General features: G+C 43.2%; 1 protein-coding gene across 3 annotated transcripts in view; it reads left to right on the top strand.

Annotated features, from left to right (window-relative positions):
• Positions 1–17,537, top strand: part of slit3 (slit homolog 3) — a 266,581-nt gene that overhangs the window by 195,665 nt on the left and 53,379 nt on the right. For all 3 annotated transcript variants that reach the window (XM_084353294.1, XM_084353293.1, XM_084353292.1), the window contains 7 exons: positions 2,386–2,457; positions 4,106–4,177; positions 5,404–5,475; positions 8,213–8,356; positions 9,526–9,689; positions 13,736–13,886; positions 16,745–16,819. In XM_084353294.1, the coding sequence (XP_084209420.1) occupies positions 2,386–2,457; positions 4,106–4,177; positions 5,404–5,475; positions 8,213–8,356; positions 9,526–9,689; positions 13,736–13,886; positions 16,745–16,819 (750 nt within the window). The remainder of the gene's footprint in view (positions 1–2,385; positions 2,458–4,105; positions 4,178–5,403; positions 5,476–8,212; positions 8,357–9,525; positions 9,690–13,735; positions 13,887–16,744; positions 16,820–17,537) is intronic.

The following is a 17,537-nucleotide window of genomic DNA, read 5'->3' as shown; positions in this document are numbered from 1 at the left end:
CTGATGCACACGCATATATGCAGACACACCAGTTTTGTTTGTGCTAACAAAGTACGTACTTGGGCACAAATTGCACGTACACACGAGGGTCGAACACACACATGCATTTTGATTGAGCCACAGGCACCAGAACATATCTGATGAAACACACACATGCACACGCACACACACATACACACACAGAGCATTAGCATTGGATCCATTGTAATAAATGTTGTTGCTGCAGCCAGAAACAATGGAGTATAATAGGATGATGTATTGTCAGTCCTCCAATAGAGACAAAGTCATCTCTCTGCATGCTGGTGGCAAGAATCCCTGCCAAATGCGTGTGTGCGTGTGAGTGCATGCATGTGTGTCTATGTATGCAGCATGCAACAGTGCTCTTCCAAGTGTGTGTGTTAATCTGTCTCTTCAAATCAAATGTATTCATAAAGCAATTTAACAAAACAGGTTTGTCTCAAGGCGTTTAACTCCATTAGAACATCAGCAGAGGTGTGCTTGAGTGAGCTTTTATAATTGTGTGTGTGTGTGTGTGTGTGTGTGTACTCAGTCCATTGCGAACATGCTCACCTGCCAAACCTGTCTCCCGTTTCAGCTGTCGTTTAATTGCCGCCTCACCTTATAGATTTTTTATATTGCCTCTTAAAATGTCTTCCCTCTAATACATCCTTTGATATTGAGCCTCTAAGTGTCTTTGTCTCAACCTTGTTTGAGAGCCCCCAGATATAATTTGTTACCTGTTGTGTGTGCAGATTGTCCTTGTCAATATCTGTACATCCTTGATTTATTTTGACCCCTCAGTCGAAATAAGGTGTTGTGGCTTGCCAGCGGCGTGAGGTGTGGCAATTTAGAAAGGGACACGAGCCAAGACACGGGCAACCTGTAAGAGTTGTGGTGCGTTCAAAGCCAAGACTATGTTAGCGTTGCATTAAAAACACACACATTTCTCTGACAATAAATTCAACTAAATTAGACAGATAGATGGATAGATGGACAGATGGATAGAAGGGACAAGAGAGGGATGGAGAGTTGAGGTCAAGAGCAAGACCTGGTTGAGGGCTAAAGAGGAGGAGGAGGAGAAGGAGGAGGAGAAGAGAAGAAGAAGGGCGGATTAGTTCCCATTTATCATTCTGACAGCTGACCCTGTGGCTGGCCTTGGGACCTCACCGCATCCTCCTTATCTGTGATTTTCCCTCTCCTCTCCCCTGTTGTCCACACTTTTCCCCTCCTCCGATTCCTCCGCTTTTGTCCCGCTTTCCCGCTTCCCTTCTCACCTTTCGTCCTTTCCTTTTCATCCTTTCTTCTCCTCTAATTTTTCTGCACGCACACACGTGACTTTTTTTATTCTCCTCTTATCTCCTCCTCAGCGTCCTTGCCTGTCCTACTTCCTCCCCTCCTTTGCGCCACAGCAACAAGGGGGACATGAAGAATGCATGAGCTACATAGATGAATGTGTTGCTTAGGCCATCAGGAGAGCAGAAACTAAACTACAGTCGTTTCCCCAAACGTGGGCTTTGTGCCTGGTTCTGAAGGCTCCCCACATGATAACAGAGTAATACTACTGGTATGGTGTAATGAGTCTGCAGTCTTCCAGAGAAAGAGATCTAATAAGTTCCCTTTGGCCCATAGTCTGAAAATGTTGAGGGATCTAATGTGTTCATAAACAAAAGTCTGACTGCATCTAAAGAAGAAAATGTGAAAGATTCAAATAAAAAACACAGAAATCATGATGTGAAAATGAAATCTGTTCACATCCTGCTGCCAGTTACAGTTAAACCAATTACCCTGTGTGCAAATATCAGCACTAAAACCTGCCTCTCACTGTGGGTGAGTTACAATAGTATGACACAACCAGTGTGTCATACTTTCCCATTGGAAACGTTTATGTACACTGATGTACTGTACATCCTGGCCAGAGTCTTGCTAAGAAAACATGAATTGTGGTCAGCAGTCCGAGTTTTGGTTGGTCCCGTGTAAACTCATTACCGCTGGGCTGCAAAATCCAACTCAACATTTCACACTGAGTGACCTTGACTGGCCACTGCTTCAAAGCACTGACCACTGACCGCGGAAATGTTGTGTAGATGTTGATTGGAACAGCCACCTTTTGAACTTTTTGTGCACTTGTGCTTGGCTGATGTTGGGAGGCAGACGAGAATTCATGATAACCAAGGGGTTTCTCTGTCCTTGGTGGAAGGAAAGAAAATGAACTTACAATCTTATGCATGCTGTTGTTGAGGTTGTATTCAAATGTTCTCATTATATTTTTAAGGGATATTGTGCTCCTCTGGTGAATTATTTTTTATATTTTGAAAGGATTGTTAAAGATCATCTAACTCCCTCTTTTCTCATCCCCTCCCTTCTTTCTCTCTCTCTCCCTCTCAGTCGTTTGGAGCAGAACCTGATTAAAAGTGTCCCTGCAGGAGCCTTTTCTGCCTACAAGAAGCTGAAAAGGATGTAAGTGTGTCTCGGTGAAACTGCAAACACACTCTCAGACACACTCATTGCATGCACACAAGTTGGCACTGATATGCTTGGACATAAATTCACATTAAGACCTTTTAAGATGTTGTTTTACTGACACCGTGCACAGATGCATTAGATGAGGTCAACTACAACAACTGTACCATCTGATGAACAATGAGTATAAGCAATAATCGCTGATGTGGACAGAAAATAAAGCAGACCCAGTATAGGATCATGGGGCACTCCGGTATGGTACAGTAAGCCAGTATAAGCTGAGCCCATTGACTTTGACGCATTGGGTCCTATTTTTTTAATCAACTTATTACTTGGACAGACATTCATACATTAATCAACTTCAGCTTTAGCAATGCAGGATGAAATGTGCCAAAGGCTGTAAACAAATCAATAGATAAGACGTGATGGCTCTGACTTCTGTCTAAATCTTCAGTAATATCATTCACAATCTTCATAGCAGCAAGAATTATGATCCATGCGCTAGATTGTAACTCATACTTTCTCTCTACTTTCCAAATTTTGCTGAACCAAATGGCTCAAATAAATAGTCAAACGAGTCATTTCGCGGGGGGGTTGTGACGCTCCCAAAAAATATCCACCGTTTTACAGACGCCTCTTTCATGTAAGCAAAGTAAGGTCATTTTGGGGCCACAGTGCGTCACGTTACGATGTAATTAAACGGTTTGGCCACCAAGAAAACTGGCTTGAAAAACATGGAGCTCTGCCTCGGGGCTGGATTCTCACCAGCACTGACAACTTAGACTTGATGTTATGTACATATTTTGAGATGAAGTCTTAATCATATCAGCTGATGTCACACACTTTGAAATGTAGTTGTCGAACAGGGAAAAAAGATGCAGTAACTTTCACAAAATATGGATCTATACGGTCAGGATCTTCATATTTTCTATAATGTGTTTTTAGCTTAGCTTTTACCTCCGTGAGAGAATCTAGCACTTTAATTAACCGACACATAATCAGTCACTGACGTCTACAACATTTACAGACTGTGAGCTTTAGTGCCGTTGTCAAAAAGAAGGGTTTATGTCTAATCCGAAGTCCGTCCGGTGCGCACACACACACACACACACACACACTGTTACACACAGTTCATCTCATCTTGTCTCATTCACACACACCCACAGACAGAAAGCTCATCGGTGAAAAATGTCCTTATCATGCAAATGCCTGAAAATGCCAGACTTGCAGACTTTGTGCATGGTCTTAAGGTTATCCACCCACCTACCCACGCACACGCACACACACACACACACACACACACACACACACACACACACACACAGATAGTGTTTTAACCTCCTCAGAAGTGTTAAATAATATATCTTACAGCGGTGGAGGTGAACGACATGAACTGCACTTAACATGCTTCCAGTTTCTCTCTCTCTCTCTCTCTCTCTCCCTCAATTACTCACACATTCAGCCCTTCTGACATTTTTTTTTTTTTTTTACTCCTGTCCCCTTGCCTTGACCTCTGCTGATGTATTCTCTCATGATCATTTGTCAGACAGTTCTAGGACATTCACATAGCAGGAACCCCATTACTGTGTATTACAGTAATGCACTTATCTCCCCCCTCTCTCCCTCTCTCCCCCTCTCCCCCCAGTGATTTGAGTAAGAACCAGATTTCCGACATTGCCGCCGACGCCTTCAGCGGCCTTCGCTCACTCACCTCACTGTAAGTATGACACACATACATGCCAACACACACACACACACAGGTATGCGCACACACACACATCCAGACAGGAAAGTAATTGCGTTTCCAGACATTTAGCAAATAAAAATGTTGTCGCTGTCGATGTTGACAACTGGACCACAATGCTGCGTTGTGTGTGCAGCATACATGCGGGTCGTCGTGTTTGCCCGTGCATGTGTGTGTGTAATTGTACGTGTGCGTAATCACCGAGGGTGAATGTGATAAGAACATGAAGGACAGTTTAATTTGAATCAATCTGGAGCATGAAAATGAGACAGACAGACAGACAGACAGACAAGCAGGAGCAGACAAGGTGAACTCTGCTGGGCGTTAAAACCGAACACACACACACACATACACGCATACACGCAGTCAAGTCGGTTGAACAGGAATGTCACCGAGAGGCGCGACTCCTGCAGCAGAGGCCAGCTGAGGCGTGATGGAGCAAAATGCGAAATTGCTCAAGTGAATTAAACGACTGCATTTGCGACTGGAAGCACATCTCAAACATTATTTCAGTTTTTGACAATCAAATGAGATAAATGCTCCGACAGTGTGCTTAGTGAGGAAAAATGACTATGCTGTGATTTTTACACTTATTCAGTTCTTGTCCCACAAAATATTTTTCCTACTCGGTTAGTTTAATGGCTTTTTCATTCCGGGGCGGGTTTGTTTAGAGAAACTGAATGCGAGTGGAGTTTTATGAAAGACATTATGAAGGACATCTTGGTTTACAGTTTAATTTCTAGTGGGGTTTTGCGTTGAAGTGTTGCTGATCAGTGAAAAACGTCTGTCTTTAAATTTGGGGATTAGATTATTTTTGTTTTCTTTTAAGAGTTAAAAATGATTCTTGCACATCTTTACTTGAAAAAGCACTTAAAAATCTCACTTTATTATCTGAAGGATGGAGTGTCACAGAGCTGAAAGAGACCTTGTTTCTTAGCAACTGAAAAGTTGACATGTTGAATATACATATTCAGCTGAGACGCTTTCATATGACAGCTGTTGTCATGGCATACAAACAAACTGTTCAACGTAGGAATCAAACTTTGCTTTCAAATGACTTTGAATATTTCCCAAAAATACACTTTAGTTGGACATACCACTACTTGTGATTGCAGAGCATTTTGCCATCCATTGCAGCTGCAAATACGACGCTGTTAACACCGCAACCTACATTTTGTTGTTTTGTCTGTCCTGCGCAGGGTGTTGTACGGCAACAAGATCACAGAGCTGCCCAAGGGATTGTTTGATGGACTGGTTTCCCTGCAGCTACTGTAAGTACTGTCTGGTCCATTGTTACGTGTGTACCTGTGTGCATGTGTGCCGTCCCGCCAGAAAACAATGAAATACTTCATTCAGTAAACAGAAGAAATATCACACTTACACAGAAGATGAACTATCCGAGAAACACCTTATTGTTTTTAAAAGTCTGGTCTGAAATTCTGTTCAGCCACAGTTATAATAACACGATGAAGAGCCTTCACACACAAACACATCTGCTGCGTGGCATCATTTTCAGACTGGAAGTAAAGTTTATGGGGAAACTAATTAGTACCCGGAGGTGTTTCTTTTAATGAGAATATGAAATACATTTATGGAAAAGTCAGAAGTTAATTAGTCATTGTACCAGACAAACTAAAGACTGTTCTTTAATCTCACTCTAAATGGAGCATCACATTGTTAAGTAGGTTTGTTTGTACGTGTGTTTAGTGTTGTAATTAATTTTCCCCGATTAAGATGATTTGGTGACTTGGCATCACATAATCATATCCATAGTGCCTTGATAGCGACTAGTGCCGATGTTACAGGCCTTAAAATATGGTTTGGTGGTAATTTTATGAGGAAGAGCAAATCTTGGTCATCATCACTGTAGCACAGTGGCAGCTAAAGTAGAATCCCCTTTTCTTGCATTAACCCTCCGTCTGTCGTGCATCACGTGTGTGAGTGCACAGAAAAGTCAAATTGGTGCACTGTAATAAAAACTGTAATCTCCCACAGTTCTTCCAACATTTAGCGTCTACCGGGAGGATCGCTATTAATTCTGAATAATTCCTCATGGGCACAGGTCCAAACTGCAGCAGCAGTGTTTTCAGCATGCAGTAAAGATTCTGTCTCCTGTAACGGCTACATCGGTTCCGTTCGTGGCATATGGCCCTCGCGAAATGCCGCAGTCCACTGCAGAAACAGCTAATGTTCTGGGCTTTTCCGTCGTAAAGTGAAGCGAAGCAAAGAGAATGAGGATGAGTGAATCTAACCCACAAACACCTTTTTACGGGCTTAGGTGGATCATTGGGATGCATGGTGCATAGTCAGAGAGAGAGAGAGAGGAGGGGGGAGGATGGATGGATGGATGGATAGGTAGATAAATGAATGGATGGAGATGGAAAGATGGAAAAAAGATGTAAAGTATAAGAAAATATGGAGAAACATATAACGCAGATAATACTAGAGAAGAGATTACATTTAAGTTTCAAATTTAGTGTTTGTGCAAGGTGACATCATTAACATTTAGTATTTCCAGATTGGAAAAGAAATTCCCTCAGACCTCGTTATGATGCCGCCGTCATGAAATGTTAAACACTAGAAGCACTGACTGCTTTACATTGGTTTATGCATGAGTGTGTGTTCCCTTAATCGGGTAATTCACGACTTCTGTGCATTTGTGACGGCTTCAATCAATGAATAAATAAGGTACCGAACGACTAGTTAATATTCATGTCTTGCCACATCATTGGTCAATCCCACAAAGACACTGCCTGCGGGTGTTAGCGCTCGCTCAGCAGGCGTAGGGAGGGAATGTGTCTGTTAATATTTCGCCGCTGACAGGAGAAACGTCTGTCAGTTTGTCAGGAATTATAAAGATGCTGTTATTCTCCCGTATAGTGTGATAATTATAAATTATATATTAGCTTTCACTGCTGAATCAAGCAGCATGTCAACCTTCCATGACAAAGATGTGTTTATTGCTGTGTATAGCTACCGGTCTGCTGTTTATGTTGTCTGCGCTGCTTTGTTTTACTGGTGCAGTTTCAAGTAATTAGTTCCCCCTGTGAGCTGCCTAATGAGGCGTGTATATGTCGCAGAGCAGCGCGTGTGTGCACGTGTATCTGCCTCCGCGCGTATGTAGAAGCGGGTTATGCCGGTATAGGCGCTCGTTAGGATGACTTGAGATGATTAGGCCGAGCTGCAGAGTTAGTCACCTGTCAGACAATGAAGAAAGAGAGTAGAGTGCGAGGGACAAAGACACAGAGAATGAAAGAAAAGACGGAGAAAGAAAGAGTTTTTGTGTGATAAAGTGAGAGTGAGTGAGACGAGGAGTGCAAAAATGTGGAAAAGCTGCAAACTTGGCTATATTAGCTAATGAAGTGCAGGTATGAGAGGACAGACGGACGGAGGATAGGGTGGAGGTGCAAACCCTTCCTGTCATTTACCTAATCCCTCTATCACATTTCTCATTTCCCTTTCTCTCCCTCCTCCATTTTGCCTGTCAGCCCCTTTCACTTAATTGTATATCTGTGTCACTCCAAGTTAAATTTTCGCCTGCCCCTTCTCTGTCTCGCTCCATTATTTCCTCCATTTCGTCTCCATTCGTCTATCTTTTCTCTCCCTCCTTCCTTTTTCCCCTCGCCATCTGTCTCTCACATCAAAACAAGATATTACACTCCCACCCAACAGGAGACATTCCCCTCCTTCTCCAGTAGAGAGAAAGTGAAAATAAATAAAACCGCAATTTTCAGATTTATGTGTCATGGCCAGAAAAAATATAATCATGACTGTGTGGAGAGGGTAGATGAGGCTATAGGGAGGGACAGGGGAAGAAATAGTGGGAAAAACAACAGCGGGGGAGAAAAGTAGTGGTTTTGCAGGAGAGATGCATCTGAGAAAATAAATTATCTCATTAACCGTGTGCGTGTTTATCTTTGTTTGTGTGGCGCACAGAGATATAAAGCTAAATAGTAAAACAAATACAGATAAATAACAGATGCTGACTCGCTCTTCCTTGTGTTTCAGGCTGCTGAATGCCAACAAAATTAACTGCCTGAGAGTCAACACCTTCCAGGACCTGCAGAACCTCAACCTACTGTCACTGTACGACAACAAACTGCAAACAATCAGCAAAGGCCTGTTCGCCCCTCTGCGCTCCATCAAGACTCTGTAAGTATAGTCCAGGTTTTGAGGTTTTCGTCACAATAAAAAACATTTTCATCAACTTTTGACCCAGTGATAAAAAATCAATATAGCACCGACGCAATACTGGGTTAACTTTTACTTGTACCAATGGGGTGTTTGACCCATTGTCAGTGTTTTATGTTTGGTTACTGGTTTCTGTTGGGTGGTTCTGGGAAACAAGACTCAGGTACAGAGAATCACACAAGACACGGTGTGAGATCCAAGAAGGTGAAGTCTTTATTGAAGGTAGCAGGTAGTCACGCACGAGAAGTCAGTCCAGTCACAGCAAACAAATACAGACAGAGGGTAAGCAAAAGTCCAGAATCCAGTCAACAACTAGAATGCATCCACTGAGGCTCTAGGTTTTTATTTCATCAAGGTCCATGCTTTGTTCCCTGAGAAATTAATGGTAATATTGAAAATTGAAGAAAGTGAGCGAAAATGCCCTCGTCTGTCCCTTTATCTGGATCTGCACCAAAAGTTAACAAGGTCTGTTCTGGGCCGAGACCCGTCCTCCATCCAAGTTTTGTTGAAATCCATTTAGTAGTTTTTGTGTAATCCTGCTGACAAACCAACCAACAAACTGACACGGATGAAAACAACCTGGCGGAGATAAAGATAAGTCAAAACCCACAAGAACTAACTAGCAAATGCTGAAGAGTGTTTGCACAGTCCACTCAATTACAGGGATTAGTCATTTAATGGATTATCAATCGACAGGAAATTAATCTGCAGCTATTTCGGTAATTGATTTCAGCACTACATATCTACAGCGGGAGGGTCTTTCACGTTTTTACGTTACCTGAAGGCCTCCATAGGTTCTCCTTCTTGCTTGGAAAAGGGAGGGGTACTTAGTTGGATTCAGTCTGCAACTTCACCGCTAGATACCGCTAAATCCTACACAGTGGACCTTTAGGCTGACAGAGGAAAGAGGCAAGCATACTTTGGACAATGTTTCTGCTTTTGTAATCACTTACTTCCTGCATGCTAGAGGGTTTTTGTTTCAGACAACAGCGGTTTGGTGGTTTATGTATCAGTCAGAAATGAGAAAAAAAGGTTGCAAAGTGTTATTAAAACACAAGACAACTGAGGCAACTGTGGGAACTGTTGACAAACCCATCACCCCTCCTCCTCTGTCTCTCTCTCTCTCCCAGTCACCTGGCCCAGAATCCCTTCATGTGTGACTGTCACCTGAAGTGGCTGGCAGACTACTTGTTTGACAACCCTATTGAGACCAGTGGAGCCCGCTGCAGCCACCCCAGAAGGCTGGCTAACAAACGCATCAGCCAGGTTAAAGGCAAGAAGTTCAGGTGCACAGGTAGGAGATGAGTTCACGCAGACACGCCTAAAACACACACATACAGACACAAGCAAACATGCAGGGAGACGCCTCCGGAGATGAATAAAGAATGTCGAGACGCAAGGCTAAAACGTTAAAAACACATGTAGTTTTATGTGCGTAATAAATTGATATGCGCTCACTAAAACACACACGTTATCATTGGCACACGATCTCTGGTAGTGTTGTGTTATTGTCGTTTCCTTTGATATGAGCCGCGGGTCTCACTAATTACAGCACAACACCAAATCAGTAAACTGAAGCAGCGTGATAACGACCTCAGCAGGGACCGGCCATAGACTGTGATCGCCCACTTGTGTGAGCGTGTGAATGAGTGTGTGTCTGCGTGTGTGTATGACTCTTTACACTTAACAGCGCCTCTCTCTAGTGGCTCCTCACATTGTTTTCTTTGTCTTAAATATTGTGACTTTTTATGGATTGTGGGGAACTGAATATTTTTTAAATCCCCTCGCAGTCATTTTACAAACTATTTGAATTGTGCTCGAGCTGCGGTTGTGAGGAAAAAATGTCTGAGTTCCCGCCGTTACTTCAACCTTATACTGACCCGGACTGATGATCATGTAATAGAATTATCGCATTGTGGTTGAAAATGGCTTCTTTAATTATCTTTAAAGGTCCAGTAAGTAAGAATGTGGCATCCTGGGAATTCTTACTCCGGACAAATGGGGGGCTTCATCCGAGCAACTGCTGACTATTGCTAACTGTAGCCGCCGTTAGCTCAGTTAACCGTGCAGCTAGGTTTTTGTGGGAAAGGACAGAAATCTTACATATTGCACATTTAATAAGCAGTAGCATTCTTGTGATTTGAATCAACAGCATGTCCTGTGTTTGTTTTACAGTGAGAAACAATGTAAAAGCGAGTATTTCCCTTCAAGTAGTCGCCTTCTATGACTAATTAGGAGCCTGAAACCGAAAGAAAAAAGCAGATATTTAATGATGACATAGAATAGCACACAAAGTATTTGGAAAACAGATCACTGTAGAAGGGTAGACCCACAATTTGGTGACATGAGTTTCTCACCCCTCCTCTTCTCTGGAGTGGTATGTCCCGGCCTAAACTGGGCACACAATAAATAGCATAACCAATACTATTAAATGGTGGAGGCTTTTATCCAAAGTGCTTTGCAGCACCGTGAGCACATGTGGTACATTTTTAGCATTGGCAGGTCTCAGTGGTGAGCGAGCCCCTCATGTTAGCGCTCTGCCCATGGAGCTAATCGAGATAAATAGATTACAAATGCTCCTAAAGCTGGTTGTGGCGGCCCTCTTTGCTTCAGCCCTTCCTGTCTGCAGTCCCATGCCTCTCCTTGCATCTCCTCTTCCTCTCTGGACCTGTGTGGACATTTTTCGCTATTGGTGGGCAGTTCTCTGGTCCCGTCCCCTTCCTGTGTGGATCTGCAGCTGTCTGTTGCCTCTCCTATCCTGTATGGACCCCTGCCCCCCTCCTGACTGATTTGGTGCAGCTCTCTGTTGCCCCACCTTCCTCCTGTGTGGACCTGCATTCTGATTGGTTCGTGCAGCTGTCTCTTGTGCTTGATCTAACCATGTGGCCCCGCCTACTGTGACATCACATGGTTCCGTCAAGCGCCAGGGACCGCCGAGCACACACCCACCTGCCTCTCCCAGCCAATCACACGCCTTGGAGCAAAACAATTGAGGGCTAAATTCTTTACCTCCTGTTGGTTTGCATTTCTGTGTAGGGCTTCTGATACATGGGACTATAACTGTGGTTGAAATAAATGGACATCACTGAGCCGCAGACGAGTGAGCTAACGTTGAAATATTTCAGTCAGGGATGAATAACGAAAATGTGTCCATTCAAAAACACCCATCTCCGCCATGAGTTCTCAATAGCCGGCATAAATTTCAGCTCAATTTTCTCAACAGACTCTCCTTCTACTTTAGTGTTGTTTCCCTTGAAGTATCAGTAAGCCGTTGTTAGAGTCTCAAACCACATAAAGACAAATGCTTTTTAAAGTGCAGTCACACCACATTTTGCTTCCCCTTCACTGCACTGAAGAACAGGGAAAGACGTACTCACTTCCATTTCAATCTGATTAAACTTTGACTCATAAAAATTGCTCCCCAATGTGCACACAAGTGGCAGGAATCGACAGCGAACAAAACTCCGGCACTCTCAGAGAACAAATCTATGTTTTATTGTGAGCAAAAAAACCAAACATGTTTCAGCACTGAGCCTTCATCAGAGAGTGCCGCTTTATTCGCTGCCTTCTCTGGATATGATAGTACTGGATGGCACTCGACTTGTGGAGCTCAGTGCGCCCAAAAAAAAGCCACACTTGAAAGACTGAACAAAAAGTTCTCTTTCCAGAAATCATTATCTGGTTACCTAAAATGATCCACAGACCTTGCTGTGAGCAGTTTCATTTAGAAACAGAAATCTCTGCGGCTGATGTCTCCAAAACTCAGCAACTCACACCAAAAACGATCTAGATGGATTAATAGCACTACAGATTGATTTTGGGGTTTTGGGGTTATGGGTCGTTGGGAGTGTTTGATAAGAAGCTGCATAATTTACAATATTGTAGACTGCTGTCATTAGCCTCCTAGCCATGCTAACTTTTGTCTGGAACAATCTGGCGTGGCCACACGTGTACACCTGCCTCCACTGTCTAATATTCAGTGCTTCAGTGGCTAGCATGGCTTATCCCACCACCTCTGTACAGATTGCTTCACTCTTTTTTATACAGTTATACAAGTTTCCTTCCTCTTCTCACCTCTTTTCTTTAGTATAGCAATTCTTTGCTCTCTTTTGTACTCGCTCTCTTGCTCTTTCCTCTCCGTCAACTTGCAGGTTTTCGCAGCAGCCCATAGATGTCATTTTTAAAGCATTCTGCCACTGAAAGGAGCTAACCAGCCAATTCTCCGCAACCAATAGACGCCTTTCAATGGCAGTGATCATTTACTGAGGACTTTCATTGCAGATTAGCCGTCAATAGGTGGTCTTAGTTCTCTTACAGTCACAAGTAGAAAACATATGAGCCATAAAGGGTGTGTGCCAGGAGAGAGAACAGACAGTGAAGTAGTCAGAGCCGATATAAGAGCAGTCAGAAAACATAAAAAGGTTACACTGACAGAGAGCAGATAGACAAACAAGGTTGGAAAGAGAGAGAGGAAGAGAAAGAGGTAATGATAACCGTGAGAACTTCAGTATAAAGACTGTATGTGTTGCATAAATGCAAGTGCGGCATGATGTAAACCAGGTCTACTCCACAGGCACGAGCGGTCATAAATAATACCTGCTCACATTATATCTAAATAACAGAAGAGGTCTCTGGCTCACCTTTTTAGACAAAAACATCCCGGGTTAAACCACATTTATCTACGAGCTGATTCGGTACAACCACACGGACATCTGTTTGTTAATTTGATTTTACAGTGGCACCATGCAGAGTGAGCCCCTCCCTGCCTCAGCCCCTGTGCCTGCTGTACAGCGCCATACTGCAGCAGCACGCAGCCTGTTTCCTCTTTTAATAGATGATGTTGATACAGTTCATTCATGTCTCCCAAACGAGTGGTTGGGTAATTACGTCTTACAGCATTTGACAGCTGAAATTAGCACAAAAGTGGGGATTTTCCAAACAATTAAACTTCAACAAGAAACAGTTGAGATAGATATTGAAAAACCTGTCAGGGGCGAGGCGGTTGACGTGGCTACATGTGAATATGCGTGCGTTCTTTTTTTACTATTGGGATAATAATGTCTTTATAAGATATACAGAAATGTCTTTAAATCTGGTCACATGTAAATAAGACAATACTTTCTTTCTGATGTCTCTCCTTGTCTTTCTCTTCCTCTCTCTCTTGCTTTCTGTCTCCTTCTCCTTCTGCTGACTTAATTTACCTGCCTTGTCTGCATTCCTTCCCTTTCTTCCTGCTCTCTAACCTTTTGTCCGTCCTCCCTCCCCGTTTCTCTGCTTCTCCTGTGTCACTTGCTCTCTCCCTCTCTTTCGGTCTCTTTCCCCTCCCTCTTTCCGCTGCAGGTCAGGAGGACTATCGCAGTCGTCTGAGTGGAGAGTGTTTCCAGGATCTCGTGTGTCCGGAGAAATGCCGCTGCGAAGGCACCGTTGTCGACTGCTCCAATCTCAAACTGACCCGTTTACCTCCACACATCCCCGAACACACCACAGACCTGTAAGTCGGCCGGCGTTTCCTGCTTCACATTCATACACCGTATTGTACACAGCACACGATGAAATATCAGATCGAAGGCCATGTGTTAGACTGCTCTGACCTGTCAAGAAGTTTTTTTCACTTTCTCAGGCACACACCAAAAACACAGAGCCATACACAAATGAACATATGCGATTCACGCACACATGTCTCCCTTCCTCCCTTTGCCTCTCTCGGAGCAGTATCACAAACGTCACTTTTCATTTTTAACTCCCAGACCGAAATGCCTCTCAACAGTCTTTTCCATCTCCCTCTCGGTCCCAAAGGAGCCATCATCATGTCTGGCGAAGGGTCTCACACTAGAATACTGAACAGTCCCATGGATCATTCATTCTCCTACTAAAAAATGGAAAGGGAGTAACAGATAACACGCAACAGGAATACTGTAATCTGATTGTGGGAAAAGGTTAAAAAGTCTGCGTGTGTTCAATATCTGCTTAAGTCACTGAGCAAATAAACAACGTGAGCTTTTATCAGGGTGGGAAGAATTATGATAATATGTACATGTACACACAAACTGAGAACAAAAACCACACTTCTGATGAGAGGTGTCACGATTCTGATTCTGAATGGAAAATCAATCGTAATGAGCGTAGTATTGTTTTCTCTCTACCCCTGCTTCTTTTGCATGTCCAAAGGAAAACGCTAGCTACTTATCGTTAGAGATGTTGGGTTTGTTTTCTTTTTCAGAGATCCTCAATTGATTTCTTTGGGAAGAGGGATTACTCTGGAAAGATTTGAGACGCCAGACTTTGTGAGAAATGTGTTGTCTGTCGTCAAATAGAAAACATTAAAACATTTACTGAATGATCAATAGAATGTAAAAAAAATAACAGTTTTGACATAATGGCACCCATGTCTAGTGCTGCAGAGATATCTACTGAAGTTAGATATTTTGTGAAGTGCTCCCCAGTGCTCCAAGCACCCAGTCTGGACTGCTAGCTGCACAGCTAACTGAGCTAACCGGCTACAGGTAGCAGCAGTCAGCTGTTATTCTGGTATTACGGTGCTACCATATTTATTTGGAGTTTGAATTTGACAGGACTTCAATCTTACGTATTGCACCTTTAAACTTGCCTAACCCTAATCTGTAAAAAAAAAAGTCACCAGGATTCAGTCAAACTGTTCTTGTAAAACACCTCCATCTTTTTAAACTAGAGTGTGAAAATGTAAATGGCAGTTGCGAGTGCATAAAACCAATAATCTGCTGATCTTTACAAATTCAGATGCAATAGTCTAACAATGACAAAAACTAGTTTAAATCAAAAATCAAATCAAAATGTGGTCTGTAGAATCATGACACCTATTTCTGATTCGAAACCGTGACAGAGTGTGTTACTGCAGGAAAAACAGCCTGCCCCATTTTTACATTCGGCACCTGGCACTTTATCTAATATTCAGTAAGCTAATATTTTCACACAGGAAATAGCAATTCAGCCTGAGGCAAAGTTTTACCTAATGATGCTGAATCACCAGCAGCTTTTTAAATGTAGGTGAAGGGTGGAGGGCTTCTTACTACGACTGCGGTGCTGATGGAGAATAGCTGCAGGACGGTTGCCACGGTTTTACTTATGGGGTTGGTTGTATTAATGGTGAATTCAGCCACGGCTGCCACTTTGGATAACTAATAACGTCAGTATCCTGCAGACCATTAGCCCCAGATACCACTGTCTCTCTCTCACTGTGGCTCTGTTTCTCTCTCTGTATCCTCCAGTCCTCCCTCCTTTGCTCTCTATCTGTTCCCAGGGTGCTTCATGTCAAAAATATAAACTCTGTCCTTTATGGTTGGTTAGAGGGCAGATCAAAGTTTCTACTATTTCTGACACCACCTCTCTCTCTCTCTCTCTCTCTTTCTCTTGCCTTTTTCCTTAAGAACAACCATTGGGGTTTTTGAAGGCCACAAACATTCACACACACACACACAAACACACACACACACACAAGCCGCCAGTTGTGCCCTGTGTAACCTGCCTTATCAGGGGAAATCAGGGGAGGTTGTGGCTGAGCTGAAGGCTTATATATTTTTTACTCTCTTTTCTCTCTTCTGTCTATCTTTCTGTCTTTCTTTGCGACTCTTCCCACCGGCCATAAAAGTCCTTGACGTCGGCCTTGGGAGTGTTCGATCACTACGAAAGAGTCGGGTCTTAAGAGAATTATTTGCGCTCGATAAAACAATGCTGTGGATTCTGTGGTGATAATGAGATCATACGGTAAAGAGATCAGAAATGTTTAATCTATACGTTTTAGATCAAATCGTCTAAGCAGAGAGAACAGTGTTGTTTTCCTGCTGTTACAAATCCACTTCGGACTTTGCAATATGTTACTACGGTTTTGGCTTCATCCAGGTGGATCCATCTTTTACTCCCCCTGTATCTCATTAGACAGTGTCCCCTCCAGCTGAGCTTTCACTTTCTTTTCCCCAATTTCTCTCATTTTACCCCTCTCACACACACACACACACACACACACACAACAAGAGCATCCTTTTAGCAGCAGCCTTTTAGTACAAATTACCTCTATAAAGCAGATGTCTAGCTTACTATCTCTCAACCTGTTTCCTCTTGGCTTTGGGCAGTGTGGGTATTGATGACCGCGTAGAAAAGATTCATTGCTCGTCTCTTCTCTTCTTCCCCAATACGTTAAGTTATTTTTCCCTACCCTCCTCTGGTTTTGTTCCGCATCATACTTCAACAGTCACTAAAGGCCTCTTAACCTTCACACGGTCATTCCTCCCACGCTGGCGTGTTGACTTCGGAGCAGTTTTCCCTTCATGACAGAATAAATGTGTGACTCCCTTTCTCCATCGTTTCTCTCTGCAGGAGGTTAAACGACAATGAAATTACGGTCCTGGAGGCTGCAGGGACGTTTAAGAAGTTGCCCAACTTAAGAAAGATGTACGTATACTTTTTTTTCCCTTTTTTCATGGCTAGGGGTTTTTGTTTTCTTTTGAGATGAAGAAGACCATACATGGAAGCGAAGAGGGAGATGGGGATCTTGTTTATGGGAGCAGAATCTGTTTGGATGTTTCGGATACACATTTCCCTTTTTCCCTTTTGATTCCTTTTCCCTGTTCTAAACATTGGTAATAGACGAAGACGGGACAAACATTGCAATTACAAGATGACTGAAATGAGTAAAGATGGATGAGAACGGATGGATGAGGTGGAGGGACAGAGATAAGGGATGCAAGAAGAGCTACAAGCTAAGTGAGGAGGAAGAAGGTGATAGAGAGAGAAGAAAGGAAGGAGGACAGGAAGAAAAGTGCCAAAACAAGTGCGTGCAAAGAGGACAGACGGGAAAATGAGCGAGACACGGGCGAGGGACGGGGGGAGAGGAGTGGCTGAAGACGTGCAAGAGGATGGGACAGAGGGAGATGGAGAGGAAGGAAGTGTGGGTGGGAGGTTTGGAGGAAGCGAATATTAAATCGAAATAGAAGATGGGCCTTCGGTTCAGATTTACAGTCAGTCCTTATCTACTTGAGGTGTGTGTGTGTGTGTGTGTGTGTGTGTGTGTTTGTGTGTGTGTCAGAGTGAGATAGAGAAAGACAGAGCAGAGACCAGCCGTTGATTTATTGGAGAGGAAATTGCTAACCATCTAGCAGTGTCACTGACG

This window comes from Pagrus pagrus (assembly GCF_965226575.1).
Source record: "Pagrus pagrus genome assembly, chromosome: 5".
Lineage (NCBI taxonomy): Eukaryota > Metazoa > Chordata > Actinopteri > Spariformes > Sparidae > Pagrus > Pagrus pagrus.
The sequence above is the reverse complement of the archived record's forward strand: the minus strand, read 5'-3'. Positions and strand labels throughout refer to the sequence as shown.